General features: G+C 47.6%; 1 protein-coding gene across 1 annotated transcript in view; it reads right to left on the reverse strand.

The window, feature by feature from the left end:
* Positions 1-4901: 4901 nt before the first annotated feature.
* gabrb4 (gamma-aminobutyric acid type A receptor subunit beta4) overlaps positions 4902-25495 on the reverse strand; it is a 262963-nt gene continuing 242369 nt past the window's right edge. The window contains exons 8-9 of the mRNA XM_072504957.1: positions 19579-19823; positions 4902-6958 (exon numbers count right to left, since the gene is read on the reverse strand). Of these exons, the coding sequence (XP_072361058.1) occupies positions 6608-6958; positions 19579-19823 (596 nt within the window). The 3' untranslated portion in view covers positions 4902-6607. The remainder of the gene's footprint in view (positions 6959-19578; positions 19824-25495) is intronic.

Genomic DNA, 25495 nt, shown 5'->3' on the forward strand with positions numbered 1-25495 from the left:
TGTTCATAGCTCAAAGGAAATGGTCAAAGCAGATTACAGCAAAAGGGAATTGGAGATGTTTGGAAGAGCAAATTTGTTGGGCCGTGGTGAAAGAGCAGAGCTGTGGGATTAATGGGACAGCTCCAGAATCATAGAATCCCTGCAGTGCGGAAGGTGGGCATTCTGCCCATCGAGTCTGCACTGACCCTTCGAAAGATCACCCCACCCAGGCCTAATCCCCTGTCCTATACTTGCAGCCCTGTAAGGGGCAATTTAGCATAACCAATCCACCTAACCACATCTTTGGTCTGTGGGAAGAAATGGGAGCACTCGGAGGAAACTCACGCAGACACGGGGGAAAAACTGCAAACTCCACACATTCACCCAAGGTCGGGATCAAACCCAGATCTCTGGATCTGTGAAACAGTGCTAACCACTGTGCCGCCATGCCGCTCTACTGGAGCCAACACCAAAATGACGAGCTGAATGGTCCCTGTACTGTAAGAATTCATGATTGTGTACTTAATTTACTTTAAAGCAAAAGTTTTCTAACCCAGGGACACTGGCAGTGTGGTCCGCAAACTGAGTTAGGGCTGCAGATGGAAATCAAACTCCTCTCGGGTCACTGCTGATCCCATCAATGAAGGAAGGACCACACTGAACAGTCATTGGAAACTTAATTCCTCTGCCATCCTCAGAAACCACATTCCTCATGCGTGTTCAATTCCTTTACTAACAATGCAGGATCTGAAAATGCTTTTCACAGAATTGTTACATTGCTGATGGAGGCCATTTGGCCCATCTTGTATGCAGCAGCACTCCAAACATGGATCATAATTTAGTGCCATTCTCCTTCCTTTTCCTCAAATCCCTTCCTCAAACCCCTGCAAATTGTTTAAGTAATCATCTATTACCTCTTAAATGTCTCAATTGAACCTGCTTCTACCACACTTTCAGGCAGTGCATTTCAGACCCTAACCACTCGTGAATACGATTTTTCTGACATCACATTGGCTTCTTTTGCAAATCAATTTAAACCTCTGCCCTTTCGTTCTTGATCCTTGTACAAGCGCGAACCTGTCTATTCTGTTCAACCCTCTCATGACTTTAAACATCTCAAACAAATCTTCTCTTAGCCTTCTTCCCTCCAAAGAGAACAGACCTAACCTCTCCAATCGATCGTCATAACTGAGGTTTCTCATTCCTGCGACCATTCTTGTGAACCTCTTCCGTACTCTCCAATGCATTCACATCCCAGAACTACACAATATTCCAGCTGAGGTCTAACTGTTGTCTTGTATAAATTCAGCATAACCTCCTTGCTCTTGTACTCTATGCCCCTATTATTAAAGTCCAGAATACTATGTACTTAACTGCTCACCACCTGTTCAGCCGCCTTCAATGATCTACGCACATATACACCCAGATCCATCTGCTCCTGCATACCTTTAATAATTTACCCCTTATTTCACATTGTCTCCATATTCTTCTTACCAAAATGCATCACTTCACCCTTCACCGCATTGAACTTCATCTGCCACCTATCAGCCCATCACCAACTAGTCTGTGTCCTTTTGAAATTCTACACTGTCCTCACAGTTAACAATACCTCCCAAGTTTTGAGTCATGTGCAAACTTTTGAAATTTTCCCTGCACTCCAGCACTAGATTATTAATATTATTAATATCCATCAGGAAAGGCAAGGATCCCAATACATCCCTGTGGAACATCACTACAACCTTTCCCCCAACCCGGAAGAATAACCATTGTAGAATATTATTCAGACTATTTTGTATCCACATTGCTACTGTCCCTTTTATTCCATGAGTTCTAACTTTTCTCACACTTCTGTTGTGTGGCACTGTATCGGATGCCTCCTGAAAGTCCATATGTACTGCAGCAACAGCATTACCCTCCTCAACCAACATCGACTGGCAGCAGAGCAGCAGGGAGGAATTTGGATTTTCTATTCAAGTCAATATGAGGAATGTAATTGCTGGTGACCAGAAGAATTTCCATTTCAAGCATCTTGGGTTCCAAGACAGGTACAGTACAGAGTTAGATACGGAGTAAAGCTTCCTCTACACTGTCCCTATCAATCACTCCCAGGCCAGGTACAGCATGGGATTAGACACCGAGTAAAGCTCCCTCTGCACTGTCCCCAGCAAACACAGGACAGGTACAGCAAGGTGTTAGAGATGAGTAAAGCTCACTCTACACTGTCCCCATCAAAAGCGCTCAGGGCTGGTATAGCACAGGGTTAGATACAGGGTAGAGCTCCTTCTACACTGTCCCCTTCAAACATTCCCAGGACAGGAAAATCAAACTGGAAAACTAACTGAGAATAAATTGATGTAATGAATTTGAGAGAGCTTTCCAAAACAACATGGGAAAATATTCCATTCTTTTCAAAGTGAGTCTACATTGACAAATACAGATAAAGCCATGGCCAACAATGGTAGAACGATAAATGTTGGGGATCATTAGAGGCCAGAACTGCCTCAGTGTTGACACATTGTAGTTTTGTGGCTGCTGGAGATTACAAAGATAAGGGAGTGAGGACATTAAGGATTTTGAAAACATGGATGATAATTTTAAAATGAGAATCATGTTTTTCCGGGAGCCAGTGTGAATGGGAGTAACAGGTAAAAGGGACTTGGTGTGAGTGAAGCCATGGGCAACACGGCTTTAGATTACCTCAAATTTACAGAGGGTAGATTGTGAAAGGCAGTCAGGAGTGTAACGGAATAGTCACATTCAGGCACAGATAATCAATAAACAGAACAGCACAGTACAGGCCTTCGGCTCATGATGTTGTGTCGACCACTTATCCTAACCTAAGATCAACCTAACCTACACCCCTTCAATTTACTGTTGTCCATGTGTCTGTCCAAGAGTCGCTTAAATGTCCCTAATACTCTGACTCCACCACCTCCGCTGGCAGTGCACTCCACCCACCTACCACTCTGTAAAGAACCGACCTCGGACATCATCTCCAATCACCTTAAAATTATGTCCCCTTGTGACAGCCATTTCCACCCTGGGAAAAAGTCTCTGGCTATCCACTCTATCCATACCTCTCATCACTTTGTACACCTCTATCAAGTCACCTCTCCCTTCTCTCCAGTGAGAAAAGCCCTAGCTTCTTCAACCTTTCTTCATAAGACATGTCCTCCAGTCCAGGCAGCATCCTGGTAAATCTCCTCTGCATCCACATCCTTCCTATAATGAGACAACCAGAACTGGACACACTATTCCAAAGGTGGTCTAACCAGGGTTTTATATAGCTGCAGCAAAACCTTGCGGCTCTTAAACTCAATCCCCCGTTAATGAAATCCAACACACCATACGCCTTCTTAACAACCCTATCAACCTGGGTGGCAACTTTGTGGGATCTATGTACGTGGACCCCAAGATCGCTCTGTTCCTCCACACTTCCAAGAATCCTGCCTTTTACACTATTCAGCATTCAAATGCAGCCTTCCAAAATGAATCACTTCACATTTATCTAGGTTGAACTCCATCTGCTACTTCTCAGCCCAGCTCTGCATCCTGTCAATGCCCTGTTGTAACCTGCAACAGCCCTCAACACTATCTACACCTCCCCAACCTTTGTGTCATCGGCAAACTTACTAACCCACCCTTCCACTTCCTCATCCAAGTCATTTATAAAAACCACAAAGAGCCGAGGTCCCAGAACCGATCCCTGCGGGACACCATTGGTCACCGACCTTCCAGGCGGAATACTTCCCATCCACTACCCCTCGCTGTCTTCTTTCGGCCAGCCAATTCTGAATCCAGACAGCCAAATTTCCCTGTATCCCATGCCCCCTGACTTTCTGAATGAGCCTACCATGGGGAACCTTATCAAATGCCTTACTCAAATCCATATACACCACATCCACTGCCCGACCTTCATCAATGTGCCTCGTCACATCCTCAAAGAATTCAACGAGGCTTGAGGCATGACCTGTCCCTCACAAAGCCATGCTGATTATCAATAGAGTCCTTAGAAAGTACTTCATGAGCTTTGTGGCATCCTGAGGTCTTGATATATATGAAAGTCTTTTCATGGCCTGAAAGAGTAGCATCAAAAACAAGAGGAGACCATTTAACCTCGAGCCTTTTGCATGAGAACAGGAGGAGGTCATTCAGCTCATCGAGTCCGTTTCATACGAATGGGAGGACTGAGTCTGTTACCTAGGAATAGGATTGAGGCTAGTTGGAAGGTAAATTTAAATGGGTTATCGGATTACTGCTCATTTCAGGTAGGTTGTTGGAGTGTGCAAATGATCAGTGTCTTTTTGTACTTTTAGCAGTAAGGGCAATGAACATTTACTGTGATTATTATTGATACAGATTCAATGTGTTACTAGTGAAAGATAATGCCTCTTATCTTGGGGATCTCTCCCAACCCCTTCCCCACCCCATTGCCCTCACCCCTCATCATATGCCTCCCCTCCCCTTTCCTGCCCCACCCCTCAGCGTCTCCACCCAACCTCCACCATCCTCATGCCCCCCCCCCCCACCCAACGCCTCCTCCATTACCCCTCACATTCCCCTTTCCACCTCACTCCTTTCCCCTCATCATTCCCACCTCTTCCCCCCCCCCCCCCCTCCCTCGCCCAACATTTATTATTTTGAACATGATGTGGAAGCTTTGGAAAAGGTGCAAAGGAGATTTACCAGGATGTTGCCTGGAATGGAGAGTAGGTCTTACGAGGAAAGGTTGAGGGTGCTAGGCCTTTTCTCATTAGAATGGAGAAGGATGAGGGGCGACTTGATAGCGGTTTATAAGATGATCAGGGGAATAGAGAGAGTAGACAGTCAGAGACTTTTTCCCCGGGTGGAACAAACCATTACAAGGGGACATAAATTTAAGGTGAAAGGTGGAAGATATAGGAGGGATATCAGAGGTAGGTTCTTTACCCAGAGAGTAGTGGGGGCATGGAATGCACTGCCTGTGGAAGTAGTTGAGTCAGAAATATTAGGGACCTTCAAGCAGCTATTGGATAGGTACATGGATTACGGTAAAATGATATAGTGTAGATTTATTTGTTCTTAAGGGCAGCACGGTAGCATTGTGGATAGCACAATTGCTTCATAGCTCCAGGGTCCCAGGTTCGATTCCGGCTTGGATCACTGTCTGTGCGGAGTCTGCACATCCTCCCCGTGTCTGTGTGGGTTTCCCCCGGGTGCTCCGGTTTCCTCCCACAGTCCAAAGGTGAGCAGGTTAGGTGGATTGGCCATGATAAATTGCCCTTAGTGTCCAAAATTGCCCTTGGTGTTGGGTGGAGGTGTTGAGTTTGGGTAGGGTGCTCTTTCCAAGAGCCGGTGCAGACTCAAAGGGCCGAATGGCCTCCTTCACTGTAAATTCAATGATAATCTATGATTAATCTAGGACAAAGGTTCGGCACAACATCGTGGGCCGAAGGGCCTGTTCTGTGCTGTATTTTCTATGTTCTATGATCAGATAATTCACACGCTCTCTCAGCTCGAGGGGATAGAGACCAAGATTCTGAAAACATTCTGGATAATTTCAGCCTCAGTGTGGTGTTGCTAAATCTATGCGATTACAAGATGACAGTGACCAGGAATCTTGGAAAATTCTTGTTGGAAATAAGTTATCTTTTGGTGAATAATGAAAGGAAATTTTGGCCTCTTGCTCAGGGTATTGAACTAACCTGTGCGAATGAGGAGTCTGCAAAGATGGGTAGGTGCATATGACTGAGTGGATCACTGGGGCTATGCCGTGTGCCCAGGCACGCTGATTCAGGAAGGTGTGTATCTGGTATGCAGGAGGTGGATGAGGGGTATTGTAGAATACAGGAGGAGCGAGCAAACATCAGTCATTGCTGATAAGAAATGAATGAAGGGGTGAGGATGGTGATTGTCTCTGACTCTTAACCAGACCTTGGGCTTTCTGGGATTATCCTTGTTGAGAAAGATGTGATTTTGACCAGGGCAGCAGTTCACAACAGTGAGTTTGCCTGGTCCACAGTGAGTTCACTGAGTACTCCTTGTAAATGGGCTTACAACTTTGTCTCCATATAGACCGCTTGCTGTTCCTCCAGTCGACAAGTGAACATTCCAGAGGAGCAAATATTGCTTCCCCTTTACTGTCCAGACCCACTCTTCAGAATAATTATCTTTGGGCTGTTTTTCTTTATATTTCTCATTAAACCATCCCCCCCAAGTAACTCCTCACGCTCCCCACCCCCCCTCCCCCCACACTAACTCCTCACGCTTCCCGCACACTATTCAATGTTTCATCTCAACCATGCTTTGTCCATGAGGAGGGTTCAGTTATTCAAAGTGGTGGTTTATAACCGGATGCAGCAGTCTATGTAAGCTCTCTACAGTGTAGTTGCTGATCTGTACAGGTTTAAAATGAGACTCATGCATCATAACTTTAGGAGGTCAGTGAGCAATGTCTGGATTTCATGTGAAACAAAATATCTGGAAATAGAAAGGTGAGAGAACATCCCCAATGAACATGAAGACATTTTCTTATCGTCTTTTTTTTTTTACATGTGTACAAAGTCCTGGTCATGTGAAGAATGGCAGTTGGTTTAACATGACCATGCGACTGTCCATCTGTCCCCCTCTCTCTTTCTCGCTCTGTCTGTCAGTGCACATAGTATAGCCAGTAGATGACATTGAAGAAGCCAAAGGTTATGGGGAACACGACTCTTGACCATTTGTCAATTGCACTAACATCCGTCAACTTTGGAATCTTCAGCTTGAGTTTGGAGGATCGGCGACGCAGACGGCTTTTGGCGAGTTCACGGTCTACGTTGCGTTCTCTGGTGTTGAGTCCTAAACCATCCCTGGATCCCACCCTACGGAACTGGATTCCAGAGCTGTCAAAGGACATGACGGAATTGCGGGAATCGCTCACGCTGCTGGCAACCTCTGATGGCAACACTTCATCGTTCAGTTCCAAGGTGCTCAAGAGGATGTTTCCATGTGCATCGACCTACGTGAAGAGAAAGCACAACATGAGTGTTATTCACATTACATCACATGCACAAAAACTGACACACAATTCCACAGGCAAAGTTCACATTTGCCATTGTCAGGCGTAGCATCATAGTGGGAATGTTATTTGGGTAATAATACTCTGGGGATGTATCCAACTATGACAGTGAGGTGATATAGAATGTGGAATAAAAGCTTATTTCAGTCATGATGATCATTGCTGTAAAAACCCATCTGGATCATTACAGTCATAATTATTATGGTACATAGGAAGCCATTCATCCCATGAAGTCCATGGTAGCCATTCAATCAGTCCCCATTCCCCTGCTGGATCCCAGCAGGATTGTTCCCAGTAGGTGTGTTCCAATCAGATTTATTCCTAGTAGGCCTGTCCTCAGTAGGTTTGTCCCCAGAAAGTTTGCCCCAGTAATTTGTCCCCAGTAGATTTGCACAGTAGGTTTGTTCCTAACAACCTTGTTGCCAGTAGGTTTGCCCCCAGCAGGTTTGTTCCCAGTAGGCCTGTCCTCAGTAGGTTTGTCCCCAGTAGGTTTGTTCTGTAGCCATCTGGGATGGCCACTTACAACCAGGGACAGAGAAACACGCAAAGCCTAGCGGGTAAAATGGACAAGCCAAGGCTCAGAGCCTGAAAATGTATATTTACAACCAAGGAGTCCAGACGGTATAGAAACTCCGAACAATTAGCATTTTGATGGGCCTATTAGCATTGGATGGCCCATCTTCACCAGAACAAAGGTACAGTCCCAGACATTTGGGCGCCACTCTCTGTTCAGGGGTCATGTTCAGGGACCGCTTGGGACACGCCCAGCCATCCAGATCGCTGCCCACTTATTGGTTAGGAATCGAACGGAGTGATCAGGGATCACCCAATTAGTGCGGTCCAAACTGAAGGACTGCCCAAAAGAGGGCGAAAACCCCCAAGTATAAGAAGAAGAGTTCGCCATATGTTCATCCTCTCTTGGACCTGGTGCCTGGTCACGACCATCTCCAATTGCAGCACCACCAGAAGCAAGTCCAAGTTCAACGCTCGCTACCAGACGGATGAACCCAGCTGAGCAGCAGTTACTGCTTCGAACTCGATAGATCCAGAATCGAACAGCGACCACTGTTTCTCTGACCTAAGCTGGGTGCCCGAAGTTAAGTACAGGTTGTCTTAGTCGATAGGTGTAGTTAACTCGTACTGTTTATGTTGCATGACTAATTGTGTGTAAATAAAGTACCCTTGACCTTGAACTAACTAACTGGTGTTTGGCTCTTTGATCGATAGCCGGTTGAACCTTGTGGTGGTATCATTTGATACCTGGCGACTCTGAGCATTAGAACATAGATATCAAAAGAAAGAAGGTCAAACCCACTGATTGCCATAATTGGAACAGAGCCATAGGAAAAGACAAGTAAAAGAAGCACAACAGTTCCCAGTAGGTTTGTCCCCAGTAGGTGTGTTCCCAGTGGTTTTGTTCCCAGTGGTTTTGTTCCCAGCAGGTTTTGTCCCCAGCAGGTTTGTTCCCAATATGTTTGTTCCCAGCAGGTTTGTCCCCAGCAGGTTTGTTCCTAGTAGGTTTGCTCCCAGTAGGTTTGTTCCCAGCAGGTTTGTCCCCAGTAAGTTTGTTCCCAGTAGGTTTGTCCCCAGTACGTTTGTTCCCAGCAGTTTTGTCCCCAGTAGGTTTGTTCCCAGCAGTTTTGTCCCCAGTAGGCCTGTCCTCAGTAGGTTTGTTCCCAGTAAGCCTGTCCTCAGTCGGTTTGTTCCCAGTAGGTTTGTCCTCAGTAGGTTTGTTCCCCTCCGTTGCTCGCCCAATTTCCATTTGAAATCATTGATTTTCCAAGGTTCCATCACCCTCACCAGCAGCGAATTTCAGATCTTTACCCATCGATACTTATACAAGTTCTTACTCACATCCCCAAATCTCTAGGCTCCTCAGGCAGCACCTACTAAATCCACGGCCACTACCATCTAGAAGGACAAGGACAGCAGACGCATGGAAACCACCATCTGGAAGTTCCCCTCCAAGTCACTCAAGATCCTGACTTGGAAATATATCTCTGTTCCTTCACTGTCGCTGGGTCAAAATCCTGGAACGCCCTCCCAAAAGTACTGTGGGTGTACCTACACCATAGGGACTGCAGTGGTTCAAGAAGGCAGCTCACCACCATCTTTTCAAGGGTAATTAGGAATGGGCAATGAATGTTGGCCTTGCCGGTGAGGCTCACATCCCATGACAAAAGAAACCAAAATTAGACAGAATGAAAATCTGATCTAATACATAATCAGTGGACTGAGTTCAAAACTGCAATTTATGCAGTCTGAATGCACAGTCAGGCACAGTTCGCAGAAAGGTGAAATCAGATGCAGTCCACAATCCACAGATGTCAATCACAGTCTGGATTCCATTCAGTGCAGTGCACTATCAGCCAAAATCCAGAGTCAGTCGCAAAGCACAATCCAATTACACACACAGTTCACAATCAAATGCTATGTACAAACTGAGTTTGCATTGAGTGCTGAATTTGGGTGCATTTGAATGCTATAGTAAGTGTTTGGTGACTGAGGGAGTTAGGTGAGGAGGGAGCAAAGTGTTTCTTTCATTTGTTTCCTACACTTCCCCAAAGAGCGAGAAGGGAGCCAGGAGTTTACAGAGAGTGCAGCTGACTGGGAGCAGAGTCGGAGGGCAGGGTTCCAGTTGGTCCACAGGGCAGCTACATTCTGTAAGGTAAGAGGGGATGGAGGCTAGGGCAGTTGCATGCTCCTCCTGTAGGATGTGGGTGGTGGGGGTTACCACTGGTATCCCCGCTGACTACACATGTGGAAAGTGCACCCAACTCCAGCTCCTCAGAGACCGCGTTAGGGAACTGGAGCTGGATGAACTTCGGATCATCCGGGAGGCAGAGGGGGTGATAGAGAGGAGTTACAGGGAGGTAGCCACACCCAAGGTACGTGACAAGAGTAGCTGGGTTACAGTCAGGGGAAGGAAAAGAAACAGGCAGGCAGTGCAGGGATCCCTCGTGGCCGTTCCCCTTCAAAACAAGCAAACCGTTTTGGATGCTGTTGGGGGGATGACCAACCGAGGGAAGGCCCTAGCGGCCAGGTCTCTGGCACTGAGCCTGGCTCTGTGGCTCAGAAGGGAAGGGGGGTGAAAACAAAAGCAATAGTGATAGGAGACTCAATGGTTAGGGGAATGGATAGGAGATTCTGTGGTCGCAATCGAGACTCCCAGAAGTTATGTTGCCTCCCGGTACCAGGGCCAGGGATGTCTCGGATCGAGTCTACAGGATTCTTAAGGGGGAGGGGGAGCAACCAGAAGCCGTGGTGCACATAGGCACCAATGACATAGCTAAGAAAAGGGATGAGGATCTAAAAAGTGATTTTAGGGAATTAGGTTGGAAGCTAAAGAGCAGAGTAGTGATCTCAGGATTGCTACCGGTGCCACGTGCAAGTGAAGCAAGGAACAGAGAGCGAGTGCAGCTGAACACATGGCTACAGGGCTGGTGCAGGAGTGAAGGTTTCAGATATGTGGATCATTGGGATATCTCGGGAAGGTGGGACCTGTACATGAAGGATTGGTTGCACCTAAACTTGAGGGGCACCAATATCCTGGGTGGGAGGTTTGCTAGAGCTCTTCAGCTGGGTTTAAACTAGTTTGGCAGGGGGATGGGAACCAGAGCTATGGATCAGAGGATAGGGTAGCTGTTGAACAGGCAGAAATAGTATGCAGCAAGTCTGTGAGGAGAATGGACAGTTGATAGGGCAAAGTTGCACTCAATGGAATGGGTTAAAGTGTGTCTGTTTCAATGCAAGGAGTGTCAGGAATAAGGGAGATGAACTTAGAGCATGGATCAGTACTTGGAACTATGATGCTGTGGCCATTACGGAGACATGGATTTCACAGGGGCAGGAATGGTTGTTAGATCTTCCGGGGTTTAGGTGTTTTCAGAAGAATAGGGAGGGAGGTAAAAGAGGAGGGGGAGTGGCACTGTTAATTAGGGAGTGCACCACAGCTGCAGAAAAGGAGGTAGTTGAGGAGGGTTTGTCTACTGAGTCAGTGTGGGTGGAAGTCAGAAACAAGAAAGGAGCAGTCACTTTATTGGGAGTTTTTTTATAGACCGCAACTAATATCAGCAGAGAGATAGAGGAACAGATTGGGCAGCAGATCTTGGAAAAGTGCAGAAGTAACAGAGTTGTTGTCATGGGTGACTTCAAGTTCCCTAATATTGACTGGAACCTCCTTAGTGCAAATAGTTTGAATGGAGCAGATTTTGTCAGGTGTATACAGGACAGATTCCTGACTCAGTATGCAGATGGGCCGACTAGCGGAGAGGCCATATTGGACTTGGTGCTCGGAAACGAACCAGGCCAGGTGTCAGATGTCTCGCTGGGAAAGCATTTCCGTGACAGTGACCACAACTCCTTGACCTTTACCATAGTCATGGAGAGGGACAGGAACAGACAGTATGGGAAGGTATTTAATTGGGGGAGGGGAAATTATACTGCTATTAGACAGGAACTGAGGAGCATAAAGTGGGAACAATTGTTCTTGGGAAAATGCACAACAGTAATGTGGGGATTGTTTAAGGAGCACTTGCTGCGAGTGCTGAATAGTTTTGTCCCACTGAGATGAGGAAGGAATGGTAAGGTGATGGAACCTTGGATGATAAGAGAAGTGGAGCATCTAGTCAGGAGGAAGAAGGAAGCTTACATAAGGTTGAGGAAGCAAGGATCTGACTCGGCTCTGGAGGGTTAAAAGGTAACCAGGAAGGAACTCAGAAACTGACTGAGGAGAGCTAGAAGGGGGCATGAAAAAGCCCTGGTGGGAAGGATTAGGGAAAACCCCAATGCGTTCTACACTTATGTGTGAAATAAGAGGATGATCAGAGTGAGAGTAGGGCCGATCAAGGAGAGTGGAGGGAACTTGTGCCTAGAGTCTGAGGAGATGGGGGAGGCCCTAAATGAATACTTTGCTTCAGTATTCACTAGAGAGAGGGACCTTGTTACCCATGAGAACAGTGTGAACCAGGTTAATAGACTCGAACAGGTTGATATTAAGAAAGAGGATGTGCTGGAAATTTTGAAAAGCATCAGGATAGATAAGTCCCCTGGGCCTGACGGGATATACCCAAGGTTACTATGGGAAGCAAGGGAGGAGATTGCTGCACCATTGGCGATGATTTATGCGTCCTCACTCTCCACTGGAGTAGTACCGGATGATTGGAGAGTGGCTAATGTTCCCCTGTTCAAGAAAGGGAATAGGGAAATCCCTGGGAATTACAGACCAATCAGCCTTACATCTGTGGTGAGCAAAATATTAGAAAGGATTCTGAGAGATAGGATTCATGATTATTTAGAAATTATAGTTTGATTTAAGGTAGTCAACATGGCTTTGTGAGGGGCAGGTCATGCCTCACAAGCCTCATTGAATTCTTTGTGGATGTGACGAGACACATTGATGAAGATTGGGCAGTGGATGTGGTGTATATGGATTTGAGTAAGGGATTTGATAAGGTTCCCCATGGTAGGCTCATTCAGAATGTCAGCGGGCATGGGATACAGGGAAATCTGGCTATCTGGATACAGAATTGGCTGGCCGAAAGAAGACAGCGAGTGGCAATAGATGGAAAGTATTCCGCCTGGAGATTGGTGACCAGTGGTGTCCTGCAGGAATCTGTTCTGGGACCTCTGCTCTTTGTGGTTTTTATAATTGACTTGGATGAGGCAGTGGAAGGGTGGGTTAGTAGGTTTGCCGATGACACGAAGGTTGGGGGAGTTGTAGATTGTGTTGAGGGTTGTTGTAGGTTACAACAGGACATTGACAGGATGCAGAGCTGGGCTAAGAAGTGGCAGATGGAGTTCAACCTTAATAAATGTGAAGTGATTCATTTTGGAAGGTCGAATTTGAATGCTGAATACAGGGTTAAAGGCAGGATTCTTGGAAGTGTGGAGGAACAGAGGGATCTTGGGGTCCACGTACATAGATCCCTCAAAGTTGCCACCCAGGTTGATAGGGTTGTTAATGAAATGAAATGAAATGAAAATCGCTTATTTTCACAAGTAGGCTTCAAATGAAGTTACTGTGAAAAGCCCCTAGTCGCCACATTCCGGCGCCTGTTCGGGGAAGCTGGAACAGGAATTGAACCGTGCTGCTGGCCTGCCTTGGTCTGCTTTAAAAGCCAGCTCTTTAGCCCTGCGCTAAACCAGCCCCTAATAAGGCGTATGGTGTGTTGGCTTTCATGATCAGGGGGATTGAGTTTAAGAGCCGCAAGGTTTTGCTGCAGCTCTATAAAACTCAGTTAGACCACACTTGGAATATTGCGTCCACTCTGGTCGCCTCATTATAGGAAGGATTTGGATGCTTTGGAGAGGGTACAGAGGAGATTTACCAGGATGCTACCTGGACTGGAGGGCATGTCTTATGAAGAAAGGTTGAGGGAGCTAGGGCTTTTCTCACTGGAGTGAAGAAGGCAGAGAGGTGACGTGATAGAGGTGCACAAAGTGATGAGAGGCATGGATAGAGTGGATAGCCAGAGACTTTTCCCCAGGGTGGAAATGGCTGACACGAGGGAACATCATTTTAAGATAATTGGAGGAAGGTATAGGGGAGATGTCAGAGGTAGGGTCTTTACAGAGAGTGGTGTGTGTGTGGAATGCACTGCCAGCAGAGGTGGTGGAGTCAGAGTCATTAGGGACATTTAAGCGACTCTTAGACAGGCACATGGACAGCAGTAAATTGAAGGGGTGTAGGTTAGGTTGATCTTAGATTAGGATAAATGATCGGCACAACAATGTGGGCTGAAGGGCCTGTACTGTGCTGTACTATTCTATGTTCTATGTTCTAAACTGGCATCAGAGCACATCGGCTAAAACTTGATGCAGCTCCGGTGTCACACTTGCTATCTATTGTTTATTGGCACAGTGAAGGACATGACCACAGGACTGATGTACCGTCAATTACCACGAGACGAGAATGGTGATACAATCGAGGCTTTATTGCACAAGATGTTGTGCCTCCTGCAGCTGGAACCAGAATGGAAGCAGCGCAGGAGAACAGACACTTTTATACGCCGCCTGCTGGGCGGAGCCAGCAGGCAGGGATTTACCGTCGTACCTGTAATATACGGGCACTGCCGTAATACATACAATATATCATTAGTGGTGTTTACCACATTCACCCCCTGTTAAAAAAAAGTCCAGCGGGGGTGACGAAAACATTACAAATTAAGCCTGTCGGGGGCTTTGACCCTCCGCCGCGATCGCCTCAGTCCTGGTGGTGATGTGGGCGCCGATCTGGTCACCTGCAACTCCGGGAGCATGTTGTCCTCGTCTTCGTCACCCCTGAGTGGATCCAGTGGGAGGACGGATCCTGCTGGGGTGGGGGCTGCGGTGAGGTTCGCTGGAGGGAGAGTGAGTGGCGCAAGTGTGAATGAGGCAACCTGGGGGGGGGGGGGGGGGGGGGAAGCGGTGTCATCAGGTCGGGGGTCATGGGGGAGGACACAGCGGGTGCCAGGTCCCAGAGGGAGACTGTGTCCTGTCACCCGTCAGAGTGTGCCACGTAGGCGTACTGCGGGTTTGCATGTAGGAGGTGGACTTTCTCGACCAAGGAGTCCGATTTATGGCTCCGCACATGCTTCCGGAGGAGGACGGGTCCAGGAACTGTCAGCCACGTTGGGAGCGAGACCCCGGAGGTGGACTTCCTGAGGAAGGCAAACACACGTTCGTGAGGGGTCTCATTAGTGGCGGTGCAGAGGAGCGACCGGATGGAGTGGGGCGCGTCGGAGAGGACCTCCTGCCAGCGAGAGACTGGGAGATTTTTAGACAACAGGGCGGTGGAGGGAAGGGGCCCTTTGAAGTCCACGCTGAGGCGTTCAAAGGGGCGGGAGGCCTTCACCAGGTACGCTCTATCTGGCCGGTAGAAGTGCGGCTTGCACTCTGCGCAGACTTGGCAGTCTCTGGTGACGGTCCTGACCTCCTCAATGGAGTAGGACAGGTTGCGGGCCTTGATAAAATGGAAGCACCTGGTGACCCCCGGGTGGAAGAGGTCATAGTGGAGAGCCCGGAGTCGGTCCATATGGGCGCTGGCACATGTACCGCGGGATAGGGCATCAGGGGGCTCATTGAGCTTCCCCGGACGATACAAGATCTCATAATTATAGGTGGAGAGCTCAATCCTCCACCTCAAGACCTTGTCATTTTTGATCTTGCCCCGCTGTGTATTATTAAACATGAAGGCAACCGACCGTTGGTCAGTGAAGAGAGTGAATCTCCTGCCGGTGATGTAATGCCTCCAATGTCGCACAGCTTCCACAATGGCTTGGGCTTCCTTTTCGACAGAGGAGTGCCGAATTTCGGAGGCTTGGCGGGTGCGGGAAAAGAAGGCCACGGGTCTGCCCGCCTGGTTGAGGGTGGCGGCCAGAGCCACGTCCAATGCATCGCTCTCCACCTGAAAGGGTTGGGACTCGTCGACCGCGTGCATCGTGGCCTTGGCGATGTCCGCCTTGATGTGGTTGAAGGCCTGGAGGGCCTCAGCCGTCAGGGGAAAAACTGTGGATGTGATGAGCTGGTGGGCCTTGTCCGTATAATTAGGGACCCACTGGGCGTAATACGTGAAAAACCCCAGGATTCGTTTCAGGGCCTTGGGGCAGTGAAGACTGGGGAGAAGCACAGGATGGTCATTGACTACAGTCAGACCATCAATCGGTACATGCAGCTCGACGCGTACCCCTCCCACCCTTGGGGCATGCTGTCGGGTTCGGGCCCTAGGACTCATTTTCCATTACATAGCCAAGGGTGGCTAAGCGGTTGGTGCGGAACATTCATTTCTCCTTATTGTAGGTGAGGTTAAGGAGTTTGGCGGTATGGAGGAATTTTTGGAGGTTTGCGTCGTGGTCCTGCTGATCGTGGCCGCAGATGGTGACGTTATCTAGGTACAGGAAGGTGGCCTGCACCACGTCCTGGTCAACCATTCGGCCCATTTCTCGCTGGAAGACCGAGACCCCATTGGTGATGCCGAAGGGAACTCTGAGGAAGTGATAGAGGCGGCCATCTGCTTCGAACGCAGTGTATTGGTGGTCCTCCGGACGGATGGGGAGCTGCGGTAGGCGGACTTCAAGTCAACTGTGGAGAAGACTCGATACTGCGCAATCTGATTGACCATGTCAGATATGCATGGGAAGGGTACGCGTCGAGCTGCATGTACCGATTGATGGTCTGACTGTAGTCAATGACCATCCTGTGCTTCTCCCAGTCTTCACTACCACCACTTGAGCTCTCCAGGGTCTGTTACTGGCCTCAATGATCCCCTCCCGCAGAAGCCGTTGGACCTCCGACCTGATGAAGGTCCTGTCCTGGGCACTGTACCGTCTGCTGCTAGTGGCGACAGGTTTGCAGTCGCAAACAGTGAAGGTGGACCGACCTTAAGGGTCGTGAGGCCACAGACGGTGAGGGGGGGGGGCAGGGATCCGCCAAATTTCAAAGTAAGGCTTTGGAGGTGGCATTGATAATCCAGGCCGAGCAACAGGGCAGCGCAGAGGTGGGGTGGACGTAGAGCCTGAAGTTGCTGAACTCTATGCTCTGGACGGTGAGGGGCGTGATATATCATAGAAGAGGCAGGTCGTCTCGTGCCCGTCGATCTTCACCATCGCCATAGCGGTCACGAGGTTGCGGGGCCGAGACTGATCCAGGGTGGTGGAGGCGAGCTGCGGAAGATGCTGGGAGGACCCGGGCTGGTCAGCGGTGGCGGAGACAGCAGTAGGCGACGAACGGCCAGACGAGCAGGGGTCCTGAGGCGCAGTCCAAAATGGTGCCAAAGATGGCGGCGTCCACAGGGCGCACATGGTGGGCGGCAAAGATGGCGGCGCCCACGGGCCGCACGTGGCTTGCGGTTGGGAAGATGGCAGCACCCATGGGCTGCATGTGGCTTGCGGAGGAGAAGATGGCTGCGCCCCTGGGTCGCACGTGGGTGGTGTAGAAATGCCAGGCCTGGAAACAGCGGCGACCGACCGAACCTGGCAAACAGAAACAAAGTGTCCTTCCTTCCCACACCTGTTGCAGGTCACGCTCCGCGCCGGGCAGCGTTGCCTTGGGTGTTTGCTTTGTCCGCAAAAATAACACTTGGGGCCCCCTAGAGTTGGCTGGCTGCCGCGCGCGCAGCGCAGGCTTGCGGTGAGCTTGAGTCGGCAGCTGGTGGGGCCCACGAGGGTGCTGTGCGGTCGGGGATGTAGGACTCCAGGTTACGGGAGGCCACTTCTAGTGAATTAGCAAGCTGCCTAGTCTCCGCAAAATCGAGCGTACCCCCTTCCAATAGTCGCTGGCGGACGTAAGTAGACTTCATGCCCGTGACATAAGCGTCTCTAATTAATAGTTCGGTGTGTTGGACTGACGAAACTGCCTGGCAGTCACAGTTCCTACCGAGGATCTATAGGGCCAGCAAGAAATCGTCCAGAGTCTCCCCAGGGATTTGCCATCTCGTGGCCAGGAGGTGCCAGGCGTACACTTGATTCACCGGTTTAACGTAATGTCCCTTTAGGACCGTCATCGCTTCTGAGTAGGTGGGCGCATCCCGGATGAGGGGGAAACTTCAGGGCTCACTCGTGAGTAGAGGACTTGGAGCTTCTGTGGGTCCGAGGGTTCGTCAGTGGCTGCTCTGAGATAGCCTTCGAAGCAGGCTAGCCAGTGGTCGATGGTAGACGTGGCATTGGCTGCGTGAGGGCTCAGCTGCAGGCGATCAGGCTTGATTAGGAAGTCCATCTTTTAAAATCTTGTTCAATAAATTGATGTACCGTCAATTACCACAAGAGAATGGTGAAACAATCGAGGCTTTATTGTGCCTCCTGCAGCTGGAACCAGAATGGAAGCAGCGCAGGAGAGCATACACTTTTATACGCCGCCTGGTGGGCGGAGCCAACAGGCAGGGATTTACCGTCGTACCTGTAATGCACACAATATATCACTAGTGGTGTTTACCACAAGGTTAATCTTAAATTAGGATAAATGGTCGGCACAACATTGTGGTCTGAAGGGCCTGTACTGTGCTGTACTATTCTATGTTCTATGTTCTAAACTGGCATCAGAGCACACCGGCTAAAACTTGATGCAGCTCCAGTGTCACTCTTGCTATCTATTGTTTATTGGCACAGTGAAGGCCATGACCACAGGACCACTGGTCATTTTAGATCCCTTACAAGCAAAGAGCTGAACTGAGTCAGGACTGACCCAGGATTAACTCTGGCCTACGTTAGGCTGGTCTTACATCAGGTTACCGCACAAAACAATGCAGGTTTGAGTTATGTAAATCAGTACAATCCAGGTTAATGGATTTAATGGACAGGTTGATTGTCACATGTACAATTTCTGTGAATGAACTGCCTCATTTGAAAAGCTTACCTTTGTCTTGCTGTATCTCTGCTGGAAGAGTGTGGATGTTACACAGATGCTGCCACCCAGAGGTCAACAGCAGCACTGCTGCCAAGATCTCACAATTATTGCGATCCCTGGCTAGACCCCAACAGTAGCTGGGATACTGCGCAGAAACCCCAATATTTTATTGAATTTGTAAGACTGTGAGGCAAGGATAACTCGCTCAGGAGTGAATCCATGCACAAATAGGGATATGATAGACTAAAACAAATTTTTACTACTAACAGAGGATTACTAGCTTTAACATCATAGAAGAAATGACTTTCAATTTGAAGTTAAACAATGCTTAACAATAAAATGAAACACTAACTTCTAACTGCTACATTCTTTATTTCCAATCACGCAAATCCACCTCAGGTCATAATCCACTTTTAAATACAATTAACAAACACAGGATTATTTGTCAAACTTTGGATAGATCTTTAAAACTACTTGAAAAGAGAGAGCTGACACTCTGTCAGAATGATACAGATTCTCTGGCTGTATTCTTCAGAAACTGCTTCTTAGTTTGACTTCCAGACAAAAACTAAAACTGAAAATGCCACACCTGATTGCTTCTACATATATATCCCACTAACTGGGTTATGGCCATCTTACGAAGGTTAAACACAATCCATAGATAGAGTCCATTGCATTCCGACAATGCATAAGGAGGCCATTCAGCCCATCAGGCCTGTTTTAACACTCTGAAGCAGCACCTTACCGAGGCCCTCCAATATCTCTGTAACACCACCTAACCTTTGGACACTAAGGGGCAATTTAGCATGGCCAATCCACCGAACCTGCACATTTTTGGACTGTGGAAAGAAACCGGAGCACCTGGTAGAAACCCACACAGACATGGGGAGAACGTGCAAACTCCGCATAGACTTGTCACCCAAAGTCAAAATCGAACCCGGGTCCCCTCCACTGTCAGGCAGCAATGCTAACCACTGTGCCACCGTGTCTCTAATTAACCTTCTTTCTATAAACAAAATTCCTATTCAGATAAACAATGTACAAGGCATGAATGAATTATGATCTTACGTTTACGATGCTTTAATTACCCCTTCTGTAGCCACAGTGTCTGTCTTTTGAACCAGGGTTTTTAATACCCTTATTGCAGTAGATACATACACACAGTAACCCAGGCTTTGAACCATTACTGCACCAGATACATATAGTATGTATATTGTCACACAAAACAATGTCATTCTCACCCGGGCATTCCCGAGTCTGCCCCTCTCTGTGTTGCTCTTATTGACATTTCCTATTGGTTTCTTCTGCTGTGATGGCACTTTGCCAAAGAAGATGTAATTGACAAAGGCATACTCGAGCAAAGCCAGAAAGACAAAGACAAAGCAACCCATCAGATAGATGTCAATGGCTTTAACATAAGGGATCTTTGGAAGGGTTTCCCGTAGGTGGGTGTTGATTGTTGTCATAGTGAGTACAGTTGTAACACCTGGAAAACAGAAAACATCAGAATGGTTATAGGTATCAACTAGGATTTACATATTGCTGAATGTCACTGTGAGACACAGAGCTGGATATCACTGTGAGATACAGAGCTGGACATCACTGTGTGATTCAGAGCTGGACATCACTGTGTGATTCAGAGCTGGATAACACTGTGAGATACAGAGCTGAATATCACTGTGACATACAGAGATGGGCATCACTGTGTGATTCAGAGCTGGATAACACAGTGTGATACAGAGCTGAATATCACTGTGAGATACAGAGTTGGACATCACTGTGTGATTCAGAGCTGGACATCAGAGTGTGATACAGAGCTGAATATCACTGTGACATACAGAGATGGGCATCACTGTGTGATTCAGAGCTGGATAACACAGTGTGATACAGAGCTGAATATCACTGTGAGTTACAGAGCTGGACATCACTGTGTGATACAGAGCTGGACATCAGAGTGTGATGCAGAGCTGGATATCACTGTGTGATGCAGAGCAGGGATATCACTCTGTGATTTCTGATTATCACTGTGACATACAGAGCTGGACATCGCTGTGTGATACAGAACTGGGATATCACTGTGTGATACAGAGCTGGATATTACTGTGTGACACTGACCTGATGTCACTGTGTGATACAAAGCTGGATATCACTGTGTGATTCAGTGCTCAGTATCACTGACATACAGAGCTGGGCATCACTGTGATACAGAGCTGGGATATCACTGTGTGATACAGAGCTGGGATATCACTGTGTCATACAGAGCTGGACATCACTGTGTGATACAGAACTCGATATCACTGTGTGATTCAGTGCTCAGTATCACTGACATACAGAGCTGGGCATCACAGTGATACAGAGCTGGGATATCACTGTGTGATACAGAGCTGGGATATCACTGTGTCATACAGAGCTGGACATCACTGTGTGATACAGAGCTGGATATCACTGTGTGATTCAGAGCTGGATATCACTTTGTGATGCAGAGCTGGATATCACTGTGTGACACTGACCTGATATCACTGTGTGATACAGAGCTGGACATCAGTGTGTGATACAGAGCTGGACAGCACTGTGTGATACGGAGCTGGACATCACTGTGTGATACGGAGCTGGACATCACTGTGTGATACGGAGCTGGACATCACTGTGTGATACAAAGCTGGACATTGTGGTGATATACATCACCGTAAGTATACAAAGGGTTAATATACATACACTAAACCTAACTAGACACTAGAGGGAGCCCCAGAGACATGACACACAGACAGTCAACCAATAGGTCAGTAAGATAGGACACGACCAATGGACATTCACGCCACACACAGGTGACACTACCACAGGAGGGCATTACATCAACCCATATAAAAGGACACATCACACATGCTCAGTCTCTTTCCAGTGGAGACACTCAGTGAGTACAGACACAGGGTTGATTGAACATCACACCCACCACGTGGATTGTAGCAGACTGGTTCGTCAGTCTGAGTAGCTATAGAAGGATTGACAGTAGAGTTGAATCCAAGTAGGAGAATTGTTGATAGTTTAATAAACGTGGTAAAGCTATCTCCAAGTGTGAACCTTCCTTTGTCAGAGTGCACATCAAGGAAGCAGCTTATGCTACGTCAAGAGCATAACAAAACAGACTTCACTGTGTGATACGGAGCTGGACATCACTCTGTGATACAGAGCTGGATATCAGTGTGTGATGCAGAGCTGGGATATTACTGTTTGATACAAAGCTGGATATCAGTGCGTGATGCCGAGCTGGATATCACTGTGCGATACAGAGCTGGATATCACTGTGCGATGCAGAGCTGGATATCACTATGCAATACAGAGCTGGATATCACTGTGTGATGCAGAGCTGGATATCACTGGGTGGTATCGAGCTGAACATCACTGTGTGATACAGAGCTGGGATATCACTGTGTGATACAAAGCTGGATATCGTTGTGTGATACAGAGTTGGATATCACTATGCGATACAGTGCTGGATATCACTGTGAGATGCAGAGCTGGATATCACTGGGTGATATAGAGCCGAATATCACTGTGTGATACAGAGCTGGATATCACTGTGGGATACGCAGACACGGGGAGAACGTGCAGACTCTGCACAGACCAAGCCGGGTATCAAACCTGGGTACCTGGCAGTGTGAAGCAACAGTGCTAACCACTGTTGCACTGTGCCGGCCCTGCGCCGCCCCGCATCACGATGTATTACAGAGCTGGATAACACTGATACAAAGATGGATATCGCTGTGTGATACAAAGCTGTCAGATATTCAGCAGGATATTGCTGTGTGATACTGAACAGGATATTACCATGATGTTGGGTGCTTTGAGGTACAGACGAACCAACACGGTTGCGATTGGTACAACTCAGTTTTATTCTGTTAAACTATTTATACAACAAACTTGGTACTCAGCACGTGGTGACCGTGTGAGTGTCTGGCTTTGAGGTCCTTGCCCTGTGCCGTCTCCTAATGGACTGCCCAGGAAGTGTCGTGTTTCTTGTTTTGTCCTGTGTATGCTCTTGTCTGTGATTGGCTGTCGTGTTATGTGTGCTAATTGGTCCGTTGCTCTGTCTATCATTATGCATGTGTTTATGTGCTGTGATGTTCACTTGAATATCATGACAGATACAAGGCTGGATATTGTTGTGTTATACAGACTTGGATATCACTGTGTTACCTTGGGATGATAGATTATTTAGTTTCACTGCATTCTGGCCCAAAGAAATGTGGTTGATTGCACACCAGCAAATACTCCTGGGCTAGGGTCAGCATTGACCAAGGATTGAAATGCAAAATAGCAACTTCACAGAAGTTGCATACCACAGAGTGATTTCCAGCTCTGTATAATACAGTGATATCTAGCTATGTATCACAGTGATATACAGTTCTGTATCACACAGTGGTATCTGGTCCGTATCAGACAGTGATATCTAGCTCGATATCACACAGTGATATGCAGCTTGATACCCAGCTCTGCATCACAGAGTGCTATCAGGCCTGTATCACAAAGCGACATCCAGCTCCATATCACACATCGATATCCCGGCTCTGTATCACAAAGTGATATCCCAGCTTTGCATCACACAGTGATAGAACATAGAACAGTACAGGCCCTTCAGCCCACAATGTTGTGCTGACCATTTATCCTAATCTAAGATCAACCTAACCTACACCCCTTCAATTTACTGCTGTCCATGTGCTTGTCCAAGAGTCGCTAAAATGTCCCTAATGACTCTGACTCCACCACCTCTGCTGGCAGTGCATTCCACACACCCACCACTCTCTGTGTAAAGAACCTACCACTGACATCTCCTCGAAACCTACCTCCAATCACCTTAAAATGATATCCCCTCGTGACAGCCATTTCCGCCCTGGGGAAAAGTCTCTGGCTATCCATTCTATCCATATCTCTCATCACCTTGTACACCTCTATCATGTCACCTCTCTTCGTTCTTCGTTCCAGTGAGAAAAGCCCAAGCTCCCTCAACCTTTCTTGATAAGACATGCCCTCCGGTCCAGGAAGCATCCTGGTAAATCTCCTCTGCTCCCTCTCCAAAGCATTCACATCCTTCGTATAACGAGGTGACCAGAACTGGACACAATATTACAAGTGTGGTCTAACCAGGGTTTTATAAAGCTACAGCAAAACCTCGCAGCTCTTAAACTCAATCCCCCTGTTAATGAAAGCCAACATACCATATGCCTTCTCAACAACCCTATCAATCTGGGTGGCAACTTTGAGGGATCTACGTACATGAACCCTAGATTCCTCTGTTCCTCCACACTTCCAAGAATCCTGCCTTTAAACCTGTCTTCAGCATTCAAATTCGACCTTCCAAAATGAATCACTTCACATTTATCTCGGTTGAACTCCATCTGCCACTTCTCAGCCCAGCTCTGCATCCTGCCAATGTCCTGTTGTAACCTGCAACAGCCCTCAACACTATCTACAACTCCACCAACCTTTGTGACATCGGCAAACTTACTAACCCACCCTTCCATTTCCTCACCCAAGTCATTTATAAAAACCACAAAGAGCAGAGCTCCCAGAACAGATCCCGGCGGGACACCACTGGTCACTGACCGCCTGGCGGAATATTTTCCATCAACTACCACTCACTGTCTTCTTTTAGCCAGCCAATTCTGTATCCAGCCAGATTTTGCTGTATCCCATGCCCCCTGACTTTCCGAATAAGCCTACCATGGGGAACATTGTCAAATGCCTTACTGAAATCCATATACACCACATCCACTGCCCGATCTTCATCAATGTGTCTCGTCACATCCTCAAAGAATTCAACGAGGCTTGTGAGGCATGACCTTCCCCTCACAAAGCCATGTTGACTATCTTTAATCAAACTATTTTTTTCTAAATAACCATAAATCCTATCTCAGAATTCTTTCCGGTATTTTGCTCAACACAGACGCAAGACTGACTGGATGCAAAGATCATCGAAACAGTGCAGAAATCTCCACTCTTGCTTCCCGTAGTAACCTTGGGTATATCCCCTCTGGCCCAGGGGACATATCTATCCTGATGCTTTTCAGAATTTCCAGCACATCCTCCTTCTTAATATCAACCTGTCCGAGTCTATTAACCTAGTTCACGCTGTTCTCATGATTAACAAGGTCCCTCTCGCTAGTGAATACTGAAGCAAAATATTCATTTAGGGCCTCCCCTACCTCCTCAGACTCTAAGCACAAGTTCCCTCCATTATCCCTGATCAGCCCTACTCTCACTCTGATCATCCTTTTATTTCCCACGTAAGTGTAGAATGCCTTGGGGTTTTCTATCATCCTTCCCACCAAGGCTTTTTCATGTTCCTTTCTAGCTCTCCTAAGAACATTTTTGAGTTCCTTCCTGGCTACCTTGTAACCCTCTAGAGCCGTGCCAGGTCCTTGCTTCCTCAGCCTTACTTAAGCTTCCTTCTTCCTCTTGATTAGAAGCTCCACTTCTCTTGTCATCCAAGGCTCCTTCACCTTATCATTCCTTCCTTGCCTCAATGGGACAAAACTATTCAGCACTTGCAGCAAGTGCTTCTTAAACGATCCCCACATTACTGTTGTACATTTCCCTGAGAACATCTGTTCCCAATTAATGCTCCTCAGCTCCAGTCTAATAGCAGTATAATTTCCCCTCCCCCAATTAAATACCTTCCCATACTGTCTGTTCCTGTCCCTCTCTATGACTACGGTAAAGGTCAAGGAGCTGTGGTCACTATCACGGAAATGCTCCCTCACCGAAACATCTGACACCTGGCCTGGTTCGTTTCCAAGCACCAAATCCAATATGGCCTTCCTCCTAGTTGGCCTATCGACATATTGAGTCAGGAATCCTTCCTGGACACACCGGACAAAATTGGCTCAATCCAAACCATTTGTACTAAGGAGGTTCCAGTCAATATGAGGGAAGTTGAAGTCACCCATGACAACAACTCTGTTATTTCTGCACCATTCCAAGATCTGCTGCCCAATCTGTTCTTCCATCTCTCTGCTGCTATTGGGGGGTCTATAGAAAACTCCCAATAAAGTGATTGCTCCTTGCTTGTTTCTTACCTTCGCCCATACTGACTCAGTAGAAAAACCCTCCTCGACTTCCTCGTTTTCTGCAGCTGTGATGCTTTCCCTCATTAACAGTGCC

This window comes from Scyliorhinus torazame, chromosome 5 (assembly GCF_047496885.1).
Source record: "Scyliorhinus torazame isolate Kashiwa2021f chromosome 5, sScyTor2.1, whole genome shotgun sequence".
NCBI classification, from domain to species: Eukaryota; Metazoa; Chordata; class Chondrichthyes; order Carcharhiniformes; family Scyliorhinidae; genus Scyliorhinus; species Scyliorhinus torazame.